General features: G+C 41.8%; 1 protein-coding gene across 3 annotated transcripts in view; it reads right to left on the bottom strand.

Annotated features, from left to right (window-relative positions):
- VRK2 (VRK serine/threonine kinase 2) overlaps positions 1-20546 on the bottom strand; it is a 92371-nt gene that overhangs the window by 30471 nt on the left and 41354 nt on the right. For all 3 annotated transcript variants that reach the window (XM_061625774.1, XM_061625773.1, XM_061625776.1), the window contains exon 9: positions 4080-4200. In XM_061625774.1, the coding sequence (XP_061481758.1) occupies positions 4080-4200 (121 nt within the window). The remainder of the gene's footprint in view (positions 1-4079; positions 4201-20546) is intronic.

Raw genomic sequence — 20546 nt, 5'->3', positions numbered from 1 at the left:
GAGCCAATCAGAGTGAAAGGAAGTGAGTCAGCCACTGAGAAGACTCTTCTCAGTAGCTAACACTCTTCCCTTTCATGCTGATTGGCTTCTAGGGATGTCTGTTGTTGTGGGAGAAGAATTAACAAGGATCTAATTCTCAATCCAGCACCAAAAAAAAAGATGGGAGGGCGTAGCTGTAACTATCATGAAGAGATCCTGTACTTCTGAATTTGCCACTCTGCTACTGGCAGTTCCCAAACTTTTTCCCCCATGGACCACTTGAAAATTGCTGATGGTCTTTGCGGACCACTTAATGATTTTTTTCCTGCCCGTTGCAGCAATTGTAATGTGCTGTGCTAGATGCTGGATAGCTTTTAATTGCTTTTTTTATTTCTTATATTGTGTTTTAATGTATGGCAGGGTGCACTCAAATTGTAGTACGATAAAATATAATATAAAAAAAAGAAAAAAGCCATAAAAATACAATCAAAACTCAGTATGAATATTTCATGCAGGCATGCAGGGGACCACTTGAAGGGCCGGTGGAACACTGGTGGTCCACAGACCACAGTTCGGGAGCCACTGGCCTAGACCAAACAGCTTCAGCTGCCCAATAGTCTCAAGCAGATGTCTTTTCCACCCCCCTTCTGGCTGAGATCCCTTCAAGTGGAGTTGTCAAGAACCAAATCCAGAATGCTTCACCAGCAAAGCATTTCTGCTTCCTTAGATTTAGCCCCTTGCCATGACGTGCAAAACACCAGCATCTAAAGAGCCACAGGGATATTCAACACAAGCTGCTACTCACACAGTGTATTCCACTAGCAAGGACAATCAACACAGACTACAATGGCACCAATGACCTAAGGAGGTGGTGGGCTCTCCAACTCTGGCCTTCAAGAGGCAGCTGGACAGCCACCTGTCGGATATGCTTTAAGATGGATTCCTGCAATGATCAGGTGGTTGGGCTTGATGACCTGATAGGCCCCTTCCAACCCCTCTAATCTATGATTCTATGAGATGGCGTCATGCTGACTCTGCTCATTTTCCCCATCTAGCTCAGTACTGGTTACTGCCAAGAAGCCATTACCCTTAGTCTCAGCATAGAGAGAGAACGTGGTGCTCTCCAGATGTTGTTATTGGGGCCGCTGGGAGTTGGGAGATCAACAACATCTGGAGGGCACCAAGTCTGCTACCCCTGCCTTAGGCAGAGGTTCTTCCTGGTCCAGTCACCTGACATTCTATAACTCCCTCCATGCGATAGGGATTGAAACTGGGCCTTTATGAAAACAAAGTCATGTGCTCTGCCACTGAGTTTCGACCTTTCCTTTGACCACCACCAGTTTTCAAGATTTAAAAAGTGCACCACATTAAAAGAATGCTATACTCTTTGAGTATATTGATTTAGTTAGGAGTCTTGAGGTCGGGGGAGATGAGAGGAAGTATCAGCCCTCCAAGGGGTTAATTCTTGACTGCAAAATTAATCAACGAGCTTGATGGCTTGTTGAATGGCATAAGGGTTGGTCTGTGAGGAACTCTAATGATCAGAAGTTTTAAAGGAGCAAAAAAACCCCTAAACAATACTGTACAAAGTCAACATTTGCAGATGCAATCTGTATTATCTGCAGCCTGCAGACTAACCTCTCCGCCCCCTGCCCCCGCCATTCTCTCTCTGCAGAAAGCCAGTGCCAAACTAAATGTGCAGATTGATTTCTGCAGATCAGCTATCCCTATTCTGTTGTGACTTGCCCTACTTAAAAGTTTGCTGCCTTCGCCACTTGTAACACTTCATCACAGCGTAGCTGGTGTTCAACGTGCAGAGGAATTGGCTATGTGGGGCCACAAGCAATTAGCTTGCTCAAGTCCCACCAGAAAGAGCAAAGGACAGCCGACACGCAGTACATTTAACCAGGCCTAATTACAATATGCATGCTGGGGGCAGGGTAGGAGGGACAGGGAGAGCAGAGGATTCTGAGTATTTTTTTCAGATTCACAAAATCACTCTTTTGCAAGTGCCCAAAATATGTGAACAAAAACAATAAAACGTTTTTAAAAAATAAAGCAACAGCATTTAGAACACTAAGGGCGGAATCCAACTTAGCGCTAAGGTGAACATTTAGTCAATGCACAGATCCCTTCTTATGCAGCAAAACATCCTTTCCCTCTCCTCCCCCTGTGCACCCCCTAAATCTGTTTTAGGGGTTCCCCCAACCCTCCATAACAGATATGAGGAAGGCACACAAGGATGTTGTGTAAGCAATGTGTAAGCCACAATTGCTGGAGGGAAGAGTGAGATTTATTTATTTGGATGGTTTATACTCCACAAAAAGGAGACATCCAAGGCTGCTTACAGGGTAGCATTCAACAAATGTCAAGTGCAAGGGCAGGTGTGTAGGAAGAAGCCTTCTGCAGAGGTCCAAGCTAGCATAGTCTATTTTGACTAGCAGAAGCTCTCCAGTGTTTCCTTGCCTGATATTCCCCCTCCCCAACACACACACACAAAAAGTTGCAGGTAGGCACGGGCAGAATTGTCAGTTTTTGTTTCTCTCAGATTCTCATAGTCCCAATCTTCAGTTCTCCACATTTTTTGCATCAGTTTACAATTAAAAAAAAAAACTCCCCAAAATTTGTCAGCATTTTAGTGTGCATTTCTGCTAACATACACATTCTCATGTGCAATGTTGTCTAACATACCCATTTTTGCAAGCAATTGTCTGTCATACAATGCCTTTTTCCATGTTCTTTTCACTAACACATGCTTTTTATGCACATTTTTTCCAAGTTGGTTATGCTTCTATCTCCACTGTCGAGGGCAGTATGCTTCTGTATAGCAGTCGCTGGAAACTGCAGGAGTGCAGAGTGCTGTTGCACTCAGGTTCTTCTGCTTGCAGACTTCCCATGGGCATCTGGCAGAACAGTATGCTGGATTGAGATGGGCCATTGGCCTGATCCAGCTATAGGGCTCTTCTTAGGTTCTCATGTTCTTAGCCACACGGTTGCAGACCCAGAGTCATCTGTTGCCCTTAAATATATGCATTTTTGTATACATTATTTGGCTTTAGCATTTCAAAAGAACGTCTGTGTTTCTATTGTGTGCTTTCCCAACAAAGAGAGGCCAATGATTGCAAGGGCTCACCCACTGGCCAATGTCAGGCAGCTCTGTTGCCTTCTATCGCAAACTCCTTTAAGAACTGCCAAGTGGTTACTTAAAGAAAAGGCACAAACTATAACTGCATCACACACTGGAAATTAAGGGTTGCATTCAACACGGTGCTAAGGCGAAATAGGTTTAGGATTGCGGGGGGAGTGGGGTGTCAACATGAAATGTAACATTATTTGTCTTTCAGAAATCTAGCACATGGGACAATGCTCACCCCCTCTCCAGAAATGCACTCCCCCCCTGGGGCCCTTCATTTTCTCCCCACCAACGTTCTCTTGCTTCCTGGCCATTTGGAAGTTATTTGCAGAGCTTGGAAAAGTTACTTTTTTGAACTACAACTCCCATCAGCCCCAGCCGGCAGGGCTACTGGATTGGGCTGATGGGAGTTGTAGTTCAAAAAAGTAACTTTTCCAAGCTCTGGTTATTTGTGGAATTACTGTGGAACAGAACTATTTCTTTAAGTTAGGGACACAGGAGGCTGCCTTATACTGAGACAGACCATTGCTCCATGCAGCTCAGTACTGTTTGCACTGACTGGCAGGGGCTCTTCGGGGTTTTAGAGAGGGGACATTCCCAGTCCTACTTGGAAAAGCCAGGGTTCACACCTTGAGCCTTCTGAATGCAAAGCGGATGCTCTGTCACTGAGCTACAGTCCTTTACTTAAAGCCCCCCCCCGTTTTTAAAATGTAATAAACATGTATTGTTAGGGTTCCTTTACTGTACGTTGAACTGTTTTGTTGAAATATGACTTGTATTTTAATATGTATTTTTAATATGTATTTTGTATTTTCCTTTTACATGTGTTGAATTGTGGCAGCCTATGGCTCTGAGCAATAAAGATTCATTCATTCAATAAACATCATTGTAACCTGCCGTGAGCTTTAAGGATAGGCGAGAATACGCAAATACGTTTTCATTAAATAAATAAATTCTTCTGCTTTACTTTGCTTTTGCATCTCGCACAGCCTCGGGGTTCCTCAGATTCCTCTCCCAGGGTAGATTCCCACACATCCACTGAAGCATGCAGTAGCCAAGAATTTCAAGGTCCCCTCGTCTGGATGGTGCTAAAAAAAACGAAGGAAAGACAGTTTTTTTAAAAAAAAAAGCGGGGAGGGAGGGGGAGAGAGAAATGAACATTCAGCTGGTTTCCCTTTTTTGGGGAGGGGGAGGGAGAAATAGAAACTGCAGTAGTAACTTAAAGGTGCAGTTCAGATGAAATGGAGAAACAAGACAAAATTGTGGTGTGTTTGTTCAGCTGCCCCGAGAACTCTGAACGGCCCCGGCGGTTGGCTGCAGCCCACAGACAGGCAAGGATTTGTTGTTGGGGAGAGAGAGGGTCAGTTTCCTCACCTCCTCAGACTTCATCCTTCCTTTAGCGTGGCCTGTCACATGAACTTGATCCCCGTGGCCTCTGACATGATCCAGACAGCCCATAACCCAGCACCAACACTTTCTCCAAGAGCCAGGCAGTAAAACAAAGAAATAAATGTCTGCTGCTAAATTGCTAACACATGTTCTCGAAAGTCCATGGGGTCCACATTGGTCATGCAGAGACCCTTCAAGAGCAGACTAAACAAGAGATGGCCTTTCCTGCTCCACTAAACAAGAGCCATTTGACGGTGGAAGGCGAGGCAACAGTGCTCTCTAGTGGGCATACACACTGTGACGATACTGAATGAGACACAGGAGTTCTCTCGCATCATCGGCTGAAGCCATAAGCCCACTTGGCTCTTTGACTGAAATTGTTTTGTTAAATTTAAACCGGGTTTTATTTTCAAAGCATTAAAAGCAAACAGTTTAAGGTATGCAGTCAATGAAGGCTGGCCTAAACTACAAGCTGAATTAAGCATATGCGTACCTGTCTCTCTCCTCTCCTAGCAACATACCCACAAGCCCAAAACACGCACTGCAGACAGATAACTGAAAATCACACAGAGAATGGCTATTCCCAAGGGCAAAGGGTGTACACAGTAGAAACAAAGCAGACACACAATACAATCCAAGAATGCCATCATCAATTGCAATTTTAGATGTCATTTCTAAACAAAGATCAAGGGAGCAAAACCAGAACGCGACCCATCTGTAACGCACATTTGAAGCTTGCTCTTGAATTTAGGGGACTTCCAGGTGACCTGTTTGTTGGGCAGCCACTCTGATTTGTTTGCAGGGGGATCGAATGATGATGGCTACTTGATGAGCATTCATTCCAATTTGTTTGTGGGGATGCTGCATCAAAGTAAGTGTCATCCCACACTTTCTGGTGCATTTTGCCATCACTTCCTTTACTGAAAAAAGTCTGATCTTTGGGGGAAGCAGGTTTGTGGTGCAAGATCTCCCAATCACCTATAATTGCGCAACCTGAATTTTCCAGTATGTGAATGAATCCCACTCAAAAACAGTGACTATCTGGAAGCATCCGTATGATGGAAAAGGAGTGTGTGGGGGCAGAACTGGCCACAAATGCTTTGACAAAATTCACCATTAAGGGAGTTGGGCCTTATCACCAAAGGAAGCCTTTAAGTTGACAGAGTTACACTTTCCAAAACTCTCCATTTGCATCCTGCACTAAGAATAGCAGTGCTTGTATTGAGGGAGGGGTAGCAGAGAACGCTGACGACTGACGGCCCTCACAGGATTCGGCTGTTAACCCAACAGGTAGTGTATTATGAACTTTTATTACAGGAATTCCAACAGAGACCCTCTCAGCACACTTTTTAATTATAAAAGGCGACTTCTTGGAAGTCCATTTCTATTAGAACGCTGATCCTGTTCTCTCTCACACACACACCCCTCTCTGATATGATGAAACCACATAAATTCTTAACATGCTCTCTCTATATTAACTGCTGCTAGACTATCGGATTATGAAAGGCCCTTCAATCTAGCGGGATGCCATTTTATCCCCTTGGGTGTCATCTGTATCCTACGCAAGCTTCAACTACATCCTAAACCCAAAGGCTCAGCTCCTTGTATAAAAAGCAAGCAAACCCAATCTTTTAACACTTGCCATACTATCGCAGCTTCTTGAGTCATAGTTCCCATAATGAAAACGGGGCAAAATATTGCCATCTGTGTTCATGTAGCATATACACACACATACCAATCGCTTTTCCCATCCCAACGACCAACTCTGTTGCTTCTTTCATAATTCCTCTCTCTGCCCCCGCCTTCTCCAAAAACGCTGGTCTGGAACCCGTTTTGTGTGACGCAGAGGAACTGTAACTAAGCCCCCTGGAGAAAAGTCATCAGAATTATAATGATCCAGCCCTTCCTTCCCACCTCCCCTTTGCACACCCCCTCCACATCTCTAACTGAGGATGCAATTTGATATGAAGCCAGAAGAAAATGTTAAGCCATTTAGATTGCTGTAGTTAACCTATCGTAACTGTTCCTCGAGAAGAAAGAGACCTTAAGAGACATGGATTTTCTCTGCTTCTGCAGACGACGCCAAAGTTACTTTGAAATTTTCCATATTTTAAATCCACACAATGCATTTTGCTTTGCGGTTTTAAAATTTATTTAATATTTGCACATTCAAGTCATTTTGGAATTTGGCATGTTTTCTGTACTCTCTGTTCCCTGGCAGCGAGGAACAGGTTTACTGTTCCCTTTATTCACTGTAGCTCTTGTCTGTCTTGACACACACACAGAAGAAATAAATACATGAACTGCCACAGAAGAGGGGGCGAGAAGGAATTAAGGATGCCTTCAGACAACTAAGCTGATTTAATGCCAAAATAGAAAGTTCTAGTGCATGGCATTTACCAGCCTCCCCTTGTGCTGTTTGTCACTTTGCTTCCACGAATAAAACTTAGCTGGTCTTCATTTAAAAATAATAGAAAGTTACACTTCTCTGTGAATCATACCATAATATATTGCACAATGCCAGTCTGCACCCCACAGCGAAATCCACACAATTTTACGTAAAGGTTTCCACATTTCTTTTATCCTGCATTTCTTTAAATCATATTATGATGGCAGAATTTTCAAACTGTTTAAAAAGAAATATTGGCTAATCATTACACTATTACTGGGAGGGAAAGATTGGTAAAAATCCAGAAACAAGTGTTACTGGGGCACCCTGTCAATTTTAAAAAAAGATAAATTGGGGGGGTGGATGTACGCTGGGAGAGGAGGACGTTGCTTCATTTTTAAGATGTCATAAACAAAGTGACAATTCTGATAATCTGAAAAATCCAACAATTTTTCTCTATAATCTTACTTTTACAGGCCTATATTTTTTCCAACAAGAACTCCAACTCTCATTTAGAATCAGATTAAAGTCGCAAACAAGAGCCACAAGAAAGTAGGTATTAGAATATAGTTTGCTCATCAACAGCATAATTTTTCAGAGACCATTCTAAGCCAAACAAATAAATTTGTGTGAGATAGAAACAGTCCAGTAGTACACACTGAGATGGCACAGTCTAAGTAAATGTCAACAAATTGGTACATTTTATAGCTGATATATACTCAGGTCAAGCTAGTAGAATAATAACTGGCTTTACAGAAGCACCACTTCTTATCAAACTTTTGCTTTGTTTGACAGCCCAAACTGGAGAGCCAGTGTAGTATAATGGCTTGAGTGTTGGACTATGACCTAGGAGACTAGGGTTCAAATCCCCACTCAGCTATGAAGCTCACTGGGTGACCTTGGGCCAGTCACTCTCTCTCAGCCTAGCCTACTTCACAGGGTTGTTGGGAGGAGAAAACTAAGAGGGGGAGAACCATGTACACCACTTTGAGCTCCTTGGACGAAAGGTGGTATATAAATGTAATAATCAAATAAATACATAAAATAAATGTCTATTGCATATCATTTGTGGTCAAATCATGTCTGTTGCATATAACTTTTAGCAGAACAAAACTAGAGTTGGACTGATGGGAAAACAAGGTGGCCAAGCCTGGGAAGCCAGCAGGTAGCTATGTACTGGGGGGAGGGTGATTGGGGGACAATAGCAATAGGAATTAAAGACTAGAGATGTGAAGGCCTGGGGAAAAAATCAGAAAAAAATCAGGAAAAAACTTTTTTTTCCATTTTCCCCCCAAAACCTTCTTTGGTTTTTTTCTGAACAATTGGAAAAATTGTAAAAAAAATGAAGAAAAACCGGATTATGGAATGTTTTATTTTAGCATGTTGAATAAAATATTTCATTGAATCTTGGTTCCCCCCTTTTTCTCAGTTCTTTTTATGGGAATGGATGCTTTCTGTCTGCTTGACACTGTGGAGGACTAGCGGAGACATAATTTTCTTTGTTATTAATGTTGATGGTTTCTTCTGTTTTTTTTTAAATTGTTTTTTGCTTGCTCCTCATAAACTGGCAAAATGAAGGAGGTTCCTTACAGTTCAAGATCTTGTAGATCCATTTGTTACCAAAAAAGTAATAATTTCAAAAAGTAAATTCAATTTGTGATGTTTGAATAAAATGTAAATTTTAATATACCAAATGTGTTAATTTTATGCCAAGCCATCTTGTACACAATTACATTTGATGTTCCTGAAGTAACAACGTGACTTTCAATCTGTAAAAAGTGCTAATATTGAATTTTTTTCAATTGTTCTGAAAATTTCAATTTTTTTCTGGAAGAAAACCAGTTTTTTCCCATGCCTTCAAAATTTCCAGAAATTTTACATCTCTATTGAAGACACAAAGGTTCAGTGGCCAAATGGTTTCCTGTGAAGGAACAGAGTTTTAGAGGACAGCTATGCATAGTTTGCAAGTACCCCAATAAATGAAAAAAATCTGGTGATGGGCAAAGAGATGTCAAGTTAACAGATATCAGGGACACAGCCTTTCCAGTGGTAGCCTCACACTTCTGAAATTCCTTTCCCCAGGAAATATGTATAGTCCCATCATTCTTGGTTTCCAAGAGACAACAAGAGCTTAAGTTTTCATTTCAATCTGCATTTTATTAATTGCTATGCTCCAATTAATTTTTACTGGTAGTTTTAAGGGGGTGTATAATGTGAATTTAATTTGATGGTATAATGTGTTATTATCCTGCTATAGATTTTTTTTTAAAAAAAGATAAAAGAATTAGCATCCTGAAAATCTCTAAGTTTAAGGTTTCCAAATCCTAAAAATTACAAAAAAATAAAAGGCTTCAATATATGGTGATATCCCAGTGATATCTCAGAAGACGGATTTGATGGTTGCATGGGGTAGTGTGGAAGGAGCCGAAAAGCTTGTGGATCTTCAGGTCCATGTATATCTCTTTGCATGTATTTATTTATTCTGAATAAATATTCTTCTGCAAGCCTTAAAGGACAAACATGGTGAGTATATGTACTCCTCAGAAGAATTTTTAGGGGGGAGAGGAGTTTGGAAAGACACTTTGGTTAAGTATTAGCCAAAACAAGCCAGGAACAGTCAGATCACATGCTCTTTAATTAAAAGATCAGAAATTATAGTCCAAAATCCAGCTGCAAAGTTTCTAACTGGGACTGGTCATTCAGAACATATCATACCAGTCGGTGTTTTAAAGAGTTTCACTGGCTCCATTTCTGAGCAGAAATTTCAAAATGCTGGTACTTATTTTTTAAAAATCCTATACAACTTGGGACCTGGATAGCAGAGGGACCATCTTCTCCCATATCAACTTGCACCAAGATCTTCAGAGGCCTTCCTACGGAGACCTTCACAACCTGATGGGAAGTGAGTGGTGAGAAGGGGTGGGACCTTTTCAGCTGTGGCACCCTTTCATAGGGAATTTGTCACTAAGAAGGCTCACCTGGCACCTGCACCAATGCCTTTCCAGCACAAGAAGACTTTTCTATTTGTCCAGGCCTTTTAGTATCTCAGCTTTTTATGTTTTTAAAGCAGTACTTAGCTTCTGTTTCATTGTTTTTATTTATTTATTATTGTTATTATTATTGTTAATAATAATAATAATATGTTATTGTTGTTATGTGCCTTCAAGTCCATTACGACTTATGGCGACCCTATGAATCAGTGACCTCCAAGAGCATCTGTCATGAACCACCCTGTTCAGATCTTGTACATTCAGTTCTGTGGCTTTCTTTATGGAATGAATCCATCTCTTGTTTGGCCTTCCTCTTTTTCTACTCCTTTCTGTTTTTCCAAGCATTATTATCTTTTCTAGTGAATCATGTCTTCTCATTATGTGTCCACAGCATGATAACCTCAGTTTCATCATTTTAGCTTCTAGTGATAGTTCTGGTTTAATTTGTTCTAGCACCCAATTATTTGTCTTTTTCACAGTCCATGGTATGCACAAAGCTCCCCTTCAATAATAATATACTGTTTATAATTATAGCTTGTTCATTACAAATGAACTATATTAATTACAAGTTATTAATTATAAACAATTTATTGTATATATTACTTAATCTTTGCTAATAATAATTTTCTTATTGATACTACTACTACTACTACTACTACTACTTTTCAGTATGTTTGAAGATGTTGAGTTTTGTATTATGACTGGGAGAGGAAACAATTCAAAATATGAGCACGGTCATTGGAAATATATTTTCATTGATTCATTTTAGTTTCCTTATTTTCAAATGTGTCATTATTGTTGTTTTGTATGTTTTTATGTACTATTAGCTGCCTTGAGCACCATTTGGTGGAAAGGAGAGATACAAATTTAACAGACAAGGAAAAGGAGGGGCTGACCAGCGCCCTTCATGAATGGAAAATACATCCTAAAAACCTGGAAAGGACTTCTCTGATGAAGTTTAGTATTTACAGGAAAACCAAGAAAAATTCATGGACACTTTCTACATCTCCAATTAAAACCACATGTTATGCATGTACCTCCAAACGTAAAGGTGATTGGGCTTTTTTAAACATTTAGGAGGGGGGAAAGGTTCCTCTCCCCAGTTTTCCTAAGAGGTAACAATTCTCTTAAATGAGATTTATCAGCATACAGCTTTTCTGTTGCCAAAAGCAAGAAAACATGTTTATGTTTTCTACTTTTCATCTAACCAGATCACACCTGCACCGTAATAAACAAGATTACATTTTGTAGTCAGAATGAGGTTTAATTGTTCCAACCAGGATTACAGCACATCTAGCAATGTTTTCTATGGGTGCTTTATTCACTTTGCTAGGGCGGAAAGAAAATGCACGCAGGCAGAGAGAAGAACAAGACTTGGTTTGCGGCAGACAAGACTGTTGCTCTTTCCTAGAATATGGTATACAAAAAAAAGAGACCAATACTGAATGGCATTTTTAGTCACGTTAAGGGAGGGTTGCAGGAAATAAAAACAGAACATGCAAAAGGTGTTGTTTGTGCTTCATGCTATTTTCAGGGATGGGTGGTACTACATCGCATACATTGCAATAGAACTGTAGCCCTGCTGGTCAGACAATAAAAATGCACCCTTGTAAATAACCCTATAAAAGCTACTAGCTTGCAAAACAGATACTAGCCTACTGAAGGCTGGGAAAGGTGGAACCTGAAAATTCCATCCTTCATATATTAAGCACAGAGAAGGGGGATTCTGGCAGCCAAGGCTTCCATGCTGGATGTAGAATGAGTACTGCAGCCCGATGAGCCCACCAGCCTTGGGGATCTCCCAACATCCTAGCCACAAGCACCAGAGGTCTCCATGCCAGTTGCTTGGGTTTCCCAGCTAGTTCCTGGGGGCTACCTCACATGAGGCCCTGGGGCCACGGAAGCATAGATGAGGAAAAGAAAGAAGGGAGAATTTCAAGGGGGCTGGCTAAGTACTCAGCTAGCCACAAAAGGCAACCTGTCTTATGAGATTACTCAGGAGGAAGGGAAAGCCTGTGTAACTGCCTGGCTAAGGATCAGGAAGCAGCCAGTTCAGGCTTCCGGTCTCAACCAGGCCAGAGCCAATGCAACCAGTCACAAGCTAATGATGATGGACTGCCTTCAAGTCGATTCCGACTTATGGCAACCCTATGAATAGGGTTTTCATGGTAAGCAGTATTCAGAGATGGTTCACCATTGCCTTCCTGTGAGGCTGAGAGGCAGTGACTGGCCCAAGGTCACCCAGTGAGCTTCATGGCTGTGTGGGGATTCGAACCCTGGTTTCCCAGGTCGTAGTCCAGCACCTTAACCACTATGCCACACTGGCAAGCTACGTACCTGATATTACTCCAAAATTTGGGAAATAGAAACAGTGCTAAGAGAAAGAACCCAAGGTGGTCTTCAAAACCCACAGAAAACAAAATATCCATGATCAACAAGAGCCAACAGAAATCCAATACCACACATTCATAAGAGCCCTACAGCTGGGTCAGATCAGTGGCCCATCTCATCCATCACCCTGTTCTCACAGTGCCATGGGAAGTCGCAGTGCTCTTTCCACCTGCGACTGCCAGCACAGAGAGAGAAAATATCCTCCTGCGTTATTAGGTCAAACTTCCTCTGAGCGGCTAACAATTTCACACACATGCACCATGGCAAACTATATAAAAATATACAAGTTCAACAGAGCACAAGTCTCAGTCAGGATAAAAACACTTATAAACACAGCAATTAAAAGGCCTGGGGATTTTTATTATTTTTAAAAAAGGTGTTTGCCTGGCATTGAAAGCACATCAGACATCCCAGGGAGAGTTCCACAGTTAGGGTGCCACCACTGGAAAGGACCTCAGAAGTCCTCACATGCCTAAATTCTGAAGGTGAGGGGGGGAGTTGCAGGAGGAGTAATTAATCTGGTTCAGGTGGGAGAAGGCAGTCCTTGAAGCACAGGAGTTTTCCACTCACAGGCAAAGTATTTCCAAAAACCTGTTACAGGAGAACATAGGAAGCTGCCTTATACAGAGTGGCCCATCTAGATCAGTATTGTCTACACTGACTGGCAGAGGGTCTCCAGGGTTTCAGAGTCTCTTCCAGCCCTACTTGGAGATGCCGAGGTACCGTTTGCATGTAAAGCAGGTGCTCTCCCACTGAGCTATAGTCCTTCTCTCATCGACAGATCATAGATCCTGCTTTCTCGTGGCTAGATGCCATGCTATAGCAGTGTAATGGGTGGGTGGGCTGTGTGGCTGTTCTCCCCAAAGCGGCACAGTGCCACATGATCATGGGAATTTCCCAGGTGATCCACCCCATCTTATGTGACTCAGTCACTTAAACATTACTGGTGAGGTGTGGGATCTACCCTGTAAGAAGGGCGTGGGAGATTGCAGTACCACACTAGAATCCAAACACCATAAAAGCCTCTCTGTGTTTGATGTGTTGGGTTTTTTTAAACAGCCAGGTTTTTTTTTTAATTATTATTTATTTATTTATTTATTTCTACCCCGCCTTTTGGCCAAAAGGCCCTCAAAGCGGCTTACAAAAAATAAACACAAATATAAAAACACATCAATAAAAACAATACAATTTACAAAAAGCAGCAGCTACAACTTCCAATAAAAATACATTAACAAACCGCAAAGCGAAGATCCGAAGGGTAGCAGTGAACTTTGACCGAGTGCTCCTTGAGGTCTTTGCTGCTCTTAAACTCTTAAAAGTACGCTGACAGCCTTTTAGTAATATATACAATCTTCTCTCTAGTGCCAAACAAAGAGGAATTTGGTCCATGTTGGTTCTTAACCTGATGCTGCTCTATTGCTTTGCTGTTTATATGGCCTATATGTTAGTCTTTCAATTGTGTAAGTTGCTTTGTGTCCCCTATGGCAGAAAAGTGGCATATAAATCAAATCATTATAAATCTCTTTAAATATATGGGATAATTCCATCATAAACTTTGTGGCTAAACAGGGATCTGAACCCAGGTCTATCAACTCCAGGTGCAACACACCACAAAGCCTCTTGACATGCTCAAGCTTCATGGGTGAAAATGCCTCAATACTTCTGCAAGTACTCGTGTGAACGTGCTTCAGCCTGACTTTGCTAAATTAATAGAAGAATACTGAGATGAAGTTCTGTACCTATGAAGAAGAAACCAAGGGCATGGTCATAAGATGAGGGATACTTGGCTCAGCAATACTACATGCTAGAAGGATCTTGGGCTTGTTGTTGATCACAAGCTGAATATGAGCCAACAGTGGGATGTGGCTGCAAAAAAGGCAAATGCTATTTAAAGCTGCATTAACAAGTGTGTGAACTACTAGTTCTCTTCAATTCAGTACTGGTTAGACCTCATCTTGAGTACTGCGTCCATCGCATTTTAGGAAGAATGCAGACAAACTGGGAAAGGTTTAGAGGAGGGCAACGAAGATGATCAGGGGACTAGAAATAAAGTCCTATGAAGAGAGACTGAAAGAACTGGCCATGTTTAGCCTGGAGAAGAGAAGACCAGGGCAAATATAATAGCACTCTTCAAGTACTTGAAAGGTTGTCACACAGAGGTGGGCCACGACATCTTCTCGATCACCCCAGAGTGTAAGACATGGAATAATGGGCTCAAGTTACAGGAAGCCAGATTTCGACTGAACTTCAGGAAAAACTTCCTAACTGTTAGAGCGGTATGGCAATGGAACCAATGACCTAGGGAGGTGGTGGGCTCGCCCACATTGGAGGCACTCAAGAGGCAGCTGGACAGCCACCTCTTGGATATGCTTTAAGTTGGGTTTCAGCATTGAGAAGGGGGTTGGACTTGATAGCCTTATAGGCCCCTTTCAACTCTACTGTTCCATGATTCTATAAGATTTCCACATCTCTTAGAAAAGAGCAAATCCGTTAGCATCAGCTGTGTAATTTTCTTGTTAAAAGGAATTGGACAGAAGAAGGCACCTGAACTCTCCTCTCCCCAGCCAGCCACCCCCTTACAGATAAACATATTGGAACAAATTTAATTCAGACAGTTCATATTCCTCTTATGTTCATCAAGGATGGCAAATTAAAACCAGTCTTACGCACTCTGCACGCAGGGCCTAGAGTATTTAAAAGAAGCTCAATATGTTAAGCGCAGTATATCTCCAGAGAAATTAGGTATTGACTGCACGCCTCAGTGAGTAGAAAATCTGCAAAAATCCATATGCCGCATTGATCCAAATATTACTTTTTAACACTACTAACAATGTAACAAATTTTTAAGAGGTATGCTTGACGCAGGTATAATTCTCTTTAATTATAAAGGAACAAGGAAGAAAAGCAACACTATTTACACAATAAAGCTGTAAGAAAAAAGAATACTCAATAAGATCTGGTCAGGTTCTGGGTTGTTTTTTTTAAAAAAGAAACAAGCTAACTGTACAGTTGCTGAAACCACTGGCTTCAAGCACAAGGAACTGAATTTGGAGGTAATAAGAGCCTCCAATGCTAAATGCTTATCGCCTGTATGGAATTTTTATGGCTTTACAGGTACTTTGTCGCTTTTTTGCTACAACGTAGGTGGCGATTCTGTTTAAGGCCAAGACACAAACAAACCCAGTTATGCATGCAGAACAGAGGGATTGTGGGAACACAGAAAGCTGCCTTAGACTGAGTTGGTCTGTTGAAGCTGACTGGCAATGGTTCAAGGCAGGGGACATTCCTGGAGGCTCCAGAGAATTGACTTGGGACATTTCACATGCACAGCACATGGTCTACCACTGAACAGTGCCCCCTCCCTTTACACATATCAGTCCCACACGCCACACTACCAATCCCCTAGGTTTAGCCGCTGCTAGTGATGCAACCCAGGGTGACAGGGGTGCAGAGACAGGAAAGCCTGTGTGTGTGTGGTCAGATAGACGGCACTGAACACAGGAAAGCTTAAGAGAGACCCTCTTCCAGTGCTGGCAGGCCCTGCCCTGTGGAACTCCCTGCCAGCAGAGGTTTAGCAGAAATCATTCCTGCCTTCTTTTAGATGTCTCCTAACAGCTGAGTTTGCCTTTGCAATGAGAATTTCTTTTTAAGAACCAGTCTTTTGCTGACGTTTCTCACTACTGAGATTGCACTTTCTTATGCTGTAGACCACCTTGTTGTACTTTCATGCAAGTGTGGTCTGTAAATATTGTAAATAAATAAATATCGCTGCAGCGTATCAGCTGTTCTTCCAGGTTACCTTCATGTATCACTACAGTAATAAAGTATTTTTACCGATCCTGTTATTCTTACTTGATCTCTCTGCAGCTTTTGATACCGTTGATCATGGTATCCTTCTGGGCCGACTTGGTGAGATGGGTATTGGAGGCACTGTTTTACAGTGGCTCCAATCCTGTTTCCAGGGTTGTTTTCAGAGAATAGCATTGGGCGATTGTCTTTTGGCCCCCTGGCAGTTGTGCTGTGGGGTGCCGCAGGGTACCATCTTGTCCCCCACGCCATTTAGCATCTATATGAAACCCTTGGGAGTGGTCATCAGGAGATTTGGGGCAAGGTGTCAGCAGTATGTTGACAATACCCAGCTCTATTTCTCCATAACATCTGAATCGGGAGAGACCATGTGACCCTTGGACGCTGCCTGGACTTGGTGGTGGGCTGGATGCGGGCCAATAAACTGAGTCTGAATCCTAGCAAGATGGAGGCACTGTGGGTTGGTGGTTCCCAAGTTCAGATAATTGGTCAGTTGCCTGCTTTGGATGGGGTCGTACTCCCTCTGAAAGAGCAGGCCCGTAGTCTGGGGGTGCTCCTGGATCCATCTTTGTCGCTAGAGGCCCAAGTGACCTCAGTGGCTAGTAGTACCTTTTACCAGCTTTGGCTGGTAAGACAGCTGCAGCCATTTCTGGACCAGGATAGCCTGACTACTGTTGTCCGTGCAATGGTAACCTCCAAGCTGGATTACTGTAATGCACTCTATGTGGAGCTACGCTTAGGTTGATCCGGAAGCTGCAGGTAGTGCAAAATGAGGCGGCGAGACAGCTCACTGGGGCAGGGTATTGCCAACATGTCACCCCACTGCTGAAACAATTGCACTGGCTACCTATTAGCTACTGGACCAAGTTCAAGATTCTAGTTTTGGTGTACAAAACTCTATATAGCTTGGGACCAGGATACCTGAAAGACTCTCTTATCTCTTATATACCCAGTCAATCACTGCGCTCTGCAGATGAGGGCCTCCTGCGACCATCTTGTCAGGAGATCAGTTCTGCACAACGTAGGAAAGGGACCTTTAGTGTGGCAGCACCTACCCTTTGGAATTCCCTCACCTTAAATATGAGACAGGCACCATCTCTGTTATCTTTTCAGTGCCTACTGAAGACCTTTCTCTTTCAACAAGCCTTTTAAGTAGAGACCTTATCCCAGTCTGCATCTGTGTTGGAATTGCTTTTTAATAAGTTTTTAAACTTTTTTTTAAAAAAAGATATTTTTTAAAAGCTTTAAAAACGTTTTTAAATATGTTTTCTTTTAATATATTTTAAAGTCTGTTTTTATAATGTTTTAAAGTGCTTTTAGTGTTTTTGTTTGCCACCCTGGGCTCCTCCTGGAAGAAACAGCGGGATATAAATGAAATAAATAAGAAGAAAAATGGATATAGTCAGTATTATTGTTATAATTTATCATTATTATGATTTATTAACCAAGACTGCTAGTGCTACTACTAGGGAATGTTGGAAGCCACTTGGAAACAAAAGCTTCACGGTATCCTGAAATTGCCATCAAATCTAAAACTACATTATCTTTCCCCATACCTTACACAGAATCAGAGAAAGAAAAGCACATTCATGATAATCAAATGCAGTCCTGTCCACTGCAGCAATGTATCCTGGCAGATGCCTTGCCAAAGCAATTCCTCTCAGAGCAAAGAGGCAACTATTAAACACACACCAGCTGTTACTCAAATGGGCCATGGAGCCTTTAAGCTTCCCATCATAATGTTGGCTCCACCCCACGCTTACTCCAAGGAGGCCCACTGAAATCAATGCACTACTCCTGTGTCTACTGAAAGTATGACTTAATTTGATCAAATCCATAACCTGCAAAGAGGAAAGTTTTATGTAGAAAAATATTTTCCCCTACAAGCATATCAGACTTCTTGGCAGATGAAGTCGTTGAAGTGGCTGTACCAGATGAAATCTGTGAAAACCAACTTTGACACTTAAATTTTTTACCTTTTGTGAATTTTAAAAATATTCAAGTTTCTAATCGAGGTATGAATCAGATTAGGGCAGCTCCTGAACTCCAAGCCAACCAGGGTGCATTGGAGGGACATTGGGCATGTCAGAGACAAAACATGGTTTGAACAAGGCCACACAATTGAAGCAGAAACTCCTGAAGTGGTTTGTGGTGCCTCGCTGATCCAGCTGTAAAAAAAAGGTGGCATGACAAGCATCTGCTAGAAGCAAAAGTAAGGTCTCTAAGTTTGCCATAACGTGAGGGTGGGGTGACAGGGGAAGGGAGATCAAACACCAGAGTGGAGGGAGGAGAGAGAGAGCTCCACTGTGACTGTAATCATAGGGAATGGTTTTACTCAGAAACTGAATTCCTTTTAGTTCTTCCCATCCCAAAACCACTTGGTGCCTAACACAAACAACCTAGACTTACTTGTCTGTAATTTGGCAGGTTTCCTATGCAGCAGCACCTCTCTCATGTCTGTAATTTTCAGACCAAGTGCCCCCCAAACACTAGGGGAGAACAAACCTTTTTTTTTACTCACTCCAAAACTACAATAGCTGCTCTTGCTAGAAAACCACTATCCTTCTGAAACTTGGCAGAATTCATGCTCTCAGAAAAGATGAACCTGTCTGCAAATTTGGTCAAATTCTGCTTAAAATAAAAAAAAATAATTAATGTTTGCTTGTAAAAAGAAAAATGGTGTTCAGCACAAAAGCACCTAGACCTTTTTGCCTGAAAATGGTTAGACTTTATCTACTCTGGAGGGGCAAGGATGACTGGAAATTTCATCCATTTCTGTCAAAAAGTAAGTTATAACCATTTTTTTGTTCCCAATAATGAATGGGGAGGGGTTGAAGTGAATGAGGATGCAGCCTGAGCCAAAGTGGGTAGCCTATAAAGTGCCTGAACTGAGGTGGGCTATTTTCCAATGTGCAAAATCAGACTCTGAACCTTGTAGTTAGTACATATCCCTAGTTTCCAGGCCTCATAACTGTAGAGAAGAGCACAGAAATACCTGCTCTCTTCTGACAACTCACTTCGCCTTGCCAAAAATAATTACGCACAAAAAGAAAACATAACCCATGGGGCAGAACACATTGCACAAATGCACTAAAGTTGTACAATTAAATTTTATCACATAATTCAGCTATTTGAGAGTCAGTGGAATAACTTTACTTCTATTTCAATGGTAGTCCTAAAACCACTGAAACAAAAGCTCAAATACCATCCTATCAGTAGCCATTTTTCACCCAATAATTCCTTGCATAAAACATAGCAGATGCCTTTTACAGAACAGGGCTGGCCCTGCCTGTTGCCAAACAGTTCACAGCATCAGTGGACTTAACAGATTTCCACCCTCTTATCCCACTGCACAGGTCAGGAACTGCTTACCCATTATGGCCCCTTTTCTCCTAAAATGCTTCCAGCGGGTCACCCAGTGCAATTGTGTCAGCATCAGAGATGCGCAAGAGTCCCATTTCATTTTTCCTAATGACCAGCGTTAAATGACTGCAGGTCTTAACAGTGCTGGCAAATTATCAAGGCCCTCTACATTACATGGTCAATGGTCCTTTTAATAGAAAAAGCAATAATATATAGCTGTTTGTGCCAAGTAAAACTCGTTAGAAAGTATTAGTTTAAGATAACAGTTCAACAGCTATTAACAACCACAAATGTTTGCAGACTCTCTCTCTCTGGTGGGTGAAAGAAAGAAAGAAAGAAAGAAAGAACGAAAGAACGAACGAAAGAACGAAAGAAAGAAAGAAAGCAAGAAAGAAAGCTGTTACTGGCAAGACTACCCCCTTACCAGTGAATGCATAGGGTGGACGGTTTGTGCTTTCTCCCTACCCCCGTATTTATACAGAGTCCTTGTATGTCGAATGTTAGGTCACCTAAGCTCACAGGTTATCATTCAACAGCAGTCATCTAGTGTAGGCACAGAATACAATAGGGGAGACCCCACTCAAGACTTCTTGAGTCCTGGGAGGTATCAGAAATTTTCTGTTTAGGAGTCAGACTTCAGATAGTAGAACAGTCTTTATAATATATGCTATTTATTCACATCTTGCACACTACAACTAATAAAATGTATTCTAGGTGTCCTTAGCCATCATTGCAAAAACAGAAAACAGAAAAAAAGAAATATATATATCAGCATAAAAGAATTGCTGGATATCCATTTAACATCAAAGTATAAAACTCTGATTAAAACAAGTTACAATAGTTGAAGGACTGTTACACAGAGCCAAAGAACAAAGGACACAGGAATGCATGTCATGATACATCACCCATCAGATGTCATGGATGGAATAGATGGATGGTTCTCCTGCTTTCTTTGACCCCCCCACCCCCACCCTAGCAGAGCTGAGGGGCCCTGAGTGCTATGAAACCTGGCTTGTTATGCCCTTCCTTTCTATGGGAAAGCATGTTCCCATGGTCTTACCTGCTTGTTGCTACTTCTAATCAGGCTCTCATCAGAAGCTCCAAA

Source organism: Rhineura floridana, chromosome 4 (genome assembly GCF_030035675.1).
Source record: "Rhineura floridana isolate rRhiFlo1 chromosome 4, rRhiFlo1.hap2, whole genome shotgun sequence".
Taxonomy (NCBI): domain Eukaryota; kingdom Metazoa; phylum Chordata; class Lepidosauria; order Squamata; family Rhineuridae; genus Rhineura; species Rhineura floridana.
The sequence above is the reverse complement of the archived record's forward strand: the minus strand, read 5'-3'. Positions and strand labels throughout refer to the sequence as shown.